The 7606-nt window shown below is 63.4% G+C and overlaps 1 protein-coding gene across 2 annotated transcripts; it reads left to right on the forward strand.

Annotated features, from left to right (window-relative positions):
• The first annotated feature begins 20 nt into the window (after window positions 1–20).
• Window positions 21–2354, forward strand: NRARP (NOTCH regulated ankyrin repeat protein). 2 transcript variants are annotated; one of them, XM_023725483.1, is made up of 2 exons: window positions 21–883; window positions 1956–2354. In XM_023725483.1, the coding sequence occupies exon 1, from the start codon at window positions 37–39 to the stop codon at window positions 379–381; it is 345 nt and encodes a 114-aa protein (XP_023581251.1). In that variant the 5' UTR covers window positions 21–36; the 3' UTR covers window positions 382–883; window positions 1956–2354. The 2 variants fall into 2 exon arrangements, with proteins under 2 accessions (XP_023581251.1, XP_023581252.1); XM_023725484.1 differs by having other exon boundaries at window positions 1959–2354.
• Window positions 2355–7606: the final 5252 nt, after the last annotated feature.

Below are 7606 nucleotides of genomic sequence, written 5' to 3' on the forward strand. Positions count from 1 at the left end.
CCCGGCCCCGGTCCCCGGCCCGGGAGCGGCGGCAGCATGAGCCAGGCCGAGCTGTCCACCTGCTCGGCGCCGCAGACGCAGCGCATCTTCCAGGAGGCCGTGCGCAAGGGCAACACGCAGGAGCTGCAGTCGCTGCTGCAGAACATGACGAACTGCGAGTTCAACGTGAACTCGTTCGGGCCCGAGGGCCAGACAGCGCTGCACCAGTCGGTCATCGACGGCAACCTGGAGCTCGTGAAGCTGCTGGTCAAGTTCGGCGCCGACATCCGCCTGGCCAACCGCGACGGCTGGAGCGCGCTGCACATCGCCGCGTTCGGCGGCCACCAGGACATCGTGCTCTATCTCATCACCAAGGCCAAGTACGCGGCCAGTGGCCGGTGATGCCCGGCCCGGCCCCTGCGCCCCGGAGCCCACGCCCGGCGCCCGTGTCGTCTCTGCTGTACCTTCCCGCCAACTACCTCGGTGTGCGCAGGGTCGCCGGCCCAGCCAGAAGCCCCGTGCCCGCCACGACGAATTCGGCGCGCGCGTCCGTGGCCGCGGCGCCTGCTCCTCCCGGATCCGGCACCTCCGCCGGCTGAGCGCCCCCCGGGGCCTCCCGGGCCGCGGCGCCGGGCGGAGCGAGCTTCACTGCCCCGCCGCCTCGCGGGTGGGGGCGGAGCGGAGGCTCCAGCCCCTTTGAAATTTGAGTCTCGCACCAGCAAGTTCGGAATCCCGAGATACCGGATCCTCGGCTCGAAATGTTTTCTTCCGAAGGTGAAAGACGGACGGCGGGGGAAAGCCGGACTCGGGGCGCCCCCGCCCGGAGGACGCGCCCGCCGCCCGCGCAGGGGTCCTGGGCTAGGAGGAGCCGGGCTGCGCTGGGTGGTTCTCAACTATTTATCATGTATGTGTCTATCTGTGGGTGAAGTTCGTGCGCCTGGTGTTTTTGTTTGGAAAATATTGTGCGTGGTCGATGTGGTTTGTGGGGGAAATATGCTTTTTTTTTTCCTAGTCTTAAAACTAAAAACTTGAGTCTGCCAGTTCTTCGTTGCACTGAAAATACCGCCCCGCCTAATGGGTCCCGGGTGCACTTCCCCCTCCCCCATCCTTTCTCTCCCCCCATCCCTCTCTGCCCTCTCACAACCCCCACACCCCCTCTTCCCCCTTCCTCCGACTCCCCCTTCTCTCCCCCTCCCCTCTCCTCTCGCGCCCCCCTCTCACCCCGCCTCCTTTCTCGCTCCCTCTCTGGAATAATTTCGTGTGAGTTTTGGAAGCACCAGGCCCAGCGCCCCCCACCCGGCGTCCCTCCTGTGAACGGCCACCATTCCCAAACCTACTGGTTTCACCGGGTTTCCGCGAGAGTCTCGGAGCTCGTCGGTACTCGCGGGGGGCGGGGGCGGGGGGACGGGAGGCGGGGATGATCCCTTTTCTAGTGAGTTCTATTCTACGTGACAGTCGGTTGCACACTTTTTTAAAAAGTAAATGGATTTGCCACAATTAAATGTCATAACATTTATGACAGAATATAAAATATTAACATATTTTAAGCCAAGTTCTAGATGTATGTTGTGAATCTTGGTTATAAACCCAATTTTAAAGGGCGTTGTATCCACCGTTGTGAAGGCAACAGCGTGTACCCATATTTATATTTTTATAAAATGCCTGTAAGACCGTGAAGCTCTCGTGCGAATTGCTGAGCGCGTTTAAGGACCGGCAGCCCCTCCAGCCTCTGGCAGCTTCCAGGACCCGATTCGAATCTGAAAACCCTGCGTGGGGGAGGGGCCTCCGGGAGGCGGGCTGCGCGGAGGCCTGGGGGCGAGGAGGTGTCTGCGCGTCACTGTCTGTCCCGAAAGGCGCCCTTCCTGGTCGCCGCGGTTCCAATTTTCTATGCAACCCCACACCCCTCGTTGTTTTGATCCCGGGAAATAAAAGGGAGGCTGAACGATTCAAATTTAAATGAGGTTTCCCCTTCCCAGCAGTGCTGCTGACCCTTCATGCCGAAATGGGGAGCTGAGAGGACACAGGTGGATGGGGCCTTTGTGCAGGGCTGGTCACACGGCTGCATCTGCGGCGTCTGTTCCGCCCTGTGTGGGGAGCGGAGACGACCACGTCGTGAGACCCTGGCGGTGAAACTGAGGCACAGATCGCTCCGCAGGGAGCTTTTCTGTATATTTTTTCTAGATGCAAATACTTTTTTAATTATGTTAATTAATGTTGAGACTTTTTAGGCTTGTCTCCAAGCCGTGTTTGTCTTGTCTGGTCACGGCTAACTGGATAAAAGTCGACAGCATGTCCCGAGAGTGTACGACAGAAACCTGTAGCCCAGCGTGAAAAATTTTAAATAAATTTTTCATTGATTTTTTTTATATGAAAAACAAAGTTTGTTGGTTCTTCTTGGTCAGGGAGGAGGGTGGACCGTTCACTGGTGACTTCTACAATGCTCCACACAATATGGATCAAGTTGGGGGTAGCCTGGGGCCTGCTCCCATCTCGTGTCACCTGGGAGCCCCGCCTGCACCCTTGCAGGAGTGTGACGCCCAGGCTGGCCCAGTCCCACCCACGGGGACCCAGAGAGGTCACCCCCAGGAGCGTCTCGGCCCCTTTTCTCTGACTGCTGGCCAGGGCACCAGGGAAGGGGGCAGGCCTGTTTCTGCGGAGGCTCTCCTGCTTGCCACCCGGCAGGCTGAGATGCCTTGGGTCCTGGAAGGAGGCCAGGCCCCTCCTGTCTCCCTGGGCTGCTGCACAGGAGTATCTTTCAAACTCGGGGCACCACGCCGTTGATCACCCCTGACAAGGAGAAGGTTCCTCCTGCAGCTCCCGCCCCAGAGGCATGTGCGGACGGCAGAGCACTGAGCGGGCAGAGTGGGCCGTGCGGGGCTGAGCCTTGCCTTAGGACAGAGGTGGGGCAGGGGGTCCGTTTTCGGACCATACAAGGGGAGCCGTGACTCTGGCCCATTCCTGAGAAGCCTGCCAGGACCAGGGGACCAGCATAGGGGTGCAGGGGAGAATGCCCTGACCTTGGGGCTGGGGGAACCCCACCCCTAGCAACAGCCTGCAAAGAGGAGGGGCAAACCAAGGTTACTTGGAAGTTACAAAGCAGTGACTGTTTCCTTGTAATGCTGTGACTCTCTTCACCTCTCACAGTGGCCAGAGGATGTCACCCTCCCTGTCCCAGTGTCACATGCTGCAGCTGGCCATCCAAACACTCTGCCCTCCAGAACTGGAAAGCTCTCACCACAGGCACTTCAGCCACTTACTGCTCTGCAGCCCCCACTCTGTCCCCCCAGGTTTGGCGGGTGCACTTTCACTGGGTTAAACAGGCAGTAACTGTCCCCAGAGCTGGTCTCCAAGACAGGCTGCTTGGTCCTCAGACCCCCCAAAAAGTCCAGGGTTCTTGCGTCCCCAGGAGAAGAGAGTGGGGTATTTGATAGGAAACAGTGCATGGGAGGCGGTTGTCCATGTGCCCCTCCCCGAGGCTGGGGGGTGGGGGGCACTGGGACGAGTTGCTACAGGAGCTGGGAAATGACAGACGATCTCCAGAATGAGCTCAGAAAGGGCCATTGGGTGAGACAGACAGTGCTGCCCTCTGCCCCCCACAGTGCGCTGACCTGATGGGTTGCTGCAGCTGCTGAAATATCAAGGTCGTGTTTATTCTTGGGATCAGCCTGTGGGTGAATGGGGCCCCTGTCCCGAGGCCCCACTGTCCATTCTGGAAGTGCCACCTCCATGGAGAGATGCTGGGCAGCCGAGGTGGCCCCGGGTTGCCTCCGGCACATGGTCACCACTGGACTTCAGGTCTGGGGGACTGCTTGCGTTTGATTGAGGAAGGCTTTGTGCTGCTGGCTGACGGAACAGTCCTCCCTCTCGGCCTGGGAGAGAGGAAGGCAGCCCAGCTCACGCCCAGGACTGGGTAGAGGCGGGGGCCCAGGCTGCAGCCCATGTTGGGGGTTGGCTGGCTGCCCCCCAGGTGCTGTTCTGTGCCCCCCTCTTCCCGGCTGAGGGCAAGGGACCCCAGGGTGTGACCAGAGACACGCTGGCCTCCCCGAAGCCTCTCTTCTAGGGCAGGCCCCGCTCAGTGACTAGCCTTCTTACGGTCGTGTGAGGCCTATGCTGCAGAGACCAGGCCTGGGCTGCACGGAGGTCTCCAGCACACGGGCCGCACCGCGTCACCTCAGTCTGCAGGACTGAGCACAGCCTGATCTTGTTCTTGGAAGGAGCCTGGAGCAGCATGGCCTGAGAATGAACAGCAGGTCGCGTGTCCAGTGCGGCCCAAACTGTGGCCCCCCGGCAGCAGAGTGGGCACGCCCCACCCTGAGTAGAGGGCTGAGGGCAGGAGGGAGGCCCCGCTCCTCCAGCCCCGGGGGACGAGGCGTGGCCGGGCAGCCTCTGTAGCCCGTTTTCTCACTGGGAACCGCCCGCCTCCCTCAGGAGCGGCAGCCTCCCCGGGTCTTTCCTCTGTGCTCAGCAGACAGGAATTGGGCGCCAACAGTGACGTGGTATCAGGAGGCGTTGACCAACGGCGTTGCTGGGGAGTCCCACCACCCCTCCTAACACAGGCCTTCTGGGAGGGAAGCGTCTTTGCTGGTCTTTGGAAGCCTCTGTGGTGAGAAAGAAGGAGCAGCCGGCCCGGCCACACCCCACAGTCCCGACCCTGCCCCAAACCTCTGAGCCTCACCTCCATGGGTCTTTCTGCCCTGACCACCCCTAACAGCAGGTGGGGCGCAGGGGGCAGAGCCAGGCTTCTGGAGGCCAGTTGAGGGTCTCATCCAGGGTGCACTGATGGGACCCAGAGCAGAGGGGTGGCAGGCAGGGCTGGGTAGATGCCTTGGAGAGAAAGGACAGACAGAAGTGGCCAGGGCAGGGCTCATCCCATAGCCTGCCCCCACCCCACTCCAGCTGCTCCAGGGAGGGCTCTGGCCCTGGTCCATTGGCTTGGACACCCAGAGAGACCGGAAGTGCAGGAAGATGTCAGTCAGAGACAGTGCTGAGCAGCAGCCGGCAGGGCTGGGGCTGGCCAGAGGAGGGAGGCAGGGTTTGGGGCAGGGAAACGGGTGGGGAGGAGCAGGAGAGGGAGGGTCTGTCCCCCAGAGGCCTTCCAGGAGGTAGGGGCGAGCGCGGGGGAGCATTACTGCCTCCTGCCGCCACGTGCAGCCTGGAGTAGAAGACACGGTCCACCTGGGCCCTGAAGGACCAGAAAGGACCGCTGGTGAACAAAGGCAGCGGTTGGAATGTGAGGACACAGGCACGGAGAGGGTGTCGGCCCCCAGCGCAGTCCCCGCTCAGGCTTTGGGGCTCTCCCGGCTGCCGCCCTCCCCACCTTCCCGTGCACTCGGCCTCCATCCACGGGGATCCAGCCCAGCCCGCCCCGTCCCGGTTGGGCTCATTCTTCTGCTTGGCTGTCCGTCTGACCGTCCCTCTGCGTCCGTCTGTCAGTCTTTCTTCTCTTGCCCCTCCAAAGCCGCGGCCCCCATTCATTCCCGGGGCCTCTGCCCTTTCCTTCGCGCGGGTCCCCGCTCGGCGAGCAGCTGCTATGCTAATGAGGGCGAAGGGAGGCAAGGGCGGCGGGGCGGGGGCAGCCGAGGAGACGGGGTGGGGGGCGGAGGGGTGGAGGAGGGGTCGGGCAGGGAGAGGCGAGGAGGCTGGGGGACCTGGCGGGGGGAGGCAGCCGAGGAGGCTATGGAGGGGCGGTCAGGGATAGGGGTCCGCTTGGTTGGGGGGCTGGGCGCTCACCAAGGGCCCGGACGCGCCCGAAGGGGCTGGGTAGGGGCGGGGCCCTCGCACCCGGAAAGCGCACCCGGCCGTGAGGGCGCCGGAGCGACAGAGGGGCCACCCGCCCCTCCCCCGCGCACCCTTCGCCGTCCGGCGTGTGAGGAGTAGACACCAGCTGTCACTCCCGTTCGGGGGTCACGGCCCGGGACGCGCAGCGCAGCTCGTTTCGGAGGTCCACCCCCGCCCCACCGGCCGCTGGGGCGCGTGGACTGGACGGGTCTCAGCAGACGGGCGATGGTCGCGCAGCCGGGTCCGCGGATACCCCCGCCCCTGCTCGGCCGTCGCCTGAGTGCATCTTTTCCGAGGAGCCAGGGGCTGGGGGAGGGGGGGCCTCTCCCCGACCCCCTCCGCTCCCACCGCGCCCCGTCGGTCCCTGCTGGGGACCCAGACGTGCCTGGACTCAGGGAATCGCTCAGGTAGGGGGCTGTGGGGTGGCAGGTCCCTGGGCGAGCTGCACCGCGCGTTCCGCCGCGAATCTGCTCTCCTTTCAACCTCTGAGCCCGACCCCGGGCCCCGCGCCCCTAGCTGGCTGAAGACCCGGAGGCGGGCGCGGCAGAGGAGCGCTCGGAGGCCGGGGCTGTGCTGCCGCCCCGTGGCCGCAGCCGGCACTGCGCCTGCATGTCCCTCGCGGTGCCGGCTCTCAGTTGGGCAGGACCTGGGCCCGCAGGCGTCCGCCCCGGGGGGTCTGTGGATGCCCGCCGATCGGTTGAGCCCCCCGCTGCGCTGGAACCTACCCCTCCTATCTGGTGTGCTGGGGACACCCAAGGAGCCGGGACGGGCTAGGGGGCGCAGTGGGGCGGGAGCGAGTGAAGTGAGCAGGGGCCCTTCTGGCCACGCAGTAGCCTCCGTGAGGGCTGGGGCATGAGGGGGCAGGTTGAAGGGACGGGAAGAGGGTACAGATGGGGGTGGCCAGGTGCGGCGAGAGTCGCTCAGGACCAGGAGGCAGGCTCTGAGAGAGCCGGAGTGCAGCCGGGAGCTACCCCAGCCTCCTTGCAGTGTGTGAGCGCAGAGCCAGCGCGTAAGATCCCGGAGGAAAAGCTCAGAAAGGACGGGGGTAACCCAGGCTCTGCCTGGCCGAACTTGAGTGGCCACCAGAGCAGGAGCCCAGCGGGCTCTGGACGGTCCTTGCTGAAGTGGCCCGAGTTGGAACACAGCCAGGGGGTGGGGGTGGGGGGCACACATGGACCAGGACATCAGGGGCTGGTTCTGCAGGATTTCTGCGTGGTCAGGGGTGGCCCTAACCCTGGGTGCAGGCAGCAGGGAGGACCCCAGGAATACTGTCACTACATCCTCAGCCCCATGTCAAAGGAAGAGGCAAGTGGGTTAGCGTCTGGCTGCTCTGGCTTCTGCAGTGCCCAGAAGGAGATGCCATCTTTGGGATCCAAACTGGGGCCTGGGGAAGCCTTCACCGTCCTCATCAAGTGATCGGTGACGATGTGCTGTTCTCTGGTTTGGTTGAAAAGGGAAAGGAGGGCTTTCCAGGACTCCCAGGGCCAACAAGAGTGGAGGGTCAGCAAGACCCAAGTGTCCATCAAAGCCTTGTGGACATGGCCACCATGTCGCACATGTCAGATGGGCAGGACACAGAGCACATCCCTCAGGGTCCTCAGGGCTGCACATAGGGTGCTACCACATCCCGCCATGGAGCCAGGAGCCTCAGTGACTCCTCAGAGGAGGGGATTGGGGGGGGCAAGGCTCCCACGGTCCAGACGGAAGCTGGCACCAGGGTTACCAGCTTCCCTCCCACCCTGCCCCTTTCTGATGGAGCAGCTGTGCCTTCAAACCCTGCTCCTTGCTGCGTCTGCCTGCTCAGACGGGGGCCTGGCCTGGTTTGCAGTGGGTACGCGGTGTCCCAATG

This window comes from Trichechus manatus, unplaced genomic scaffold (genome assembly GCF_000243295.1).
Source record: "Trichechus manatus latirostris isolate Lorelei unplaced genomic scaffold, TriManLat1.0 scaffold00317, whole genome shotgun sequence".
Classification (NCBI taxonomy): Eukaryota; Metazoa; Chordata; class Mammalia; order Sirenia; family Trichechidae; genus Trichechus; species Trichechus manatus.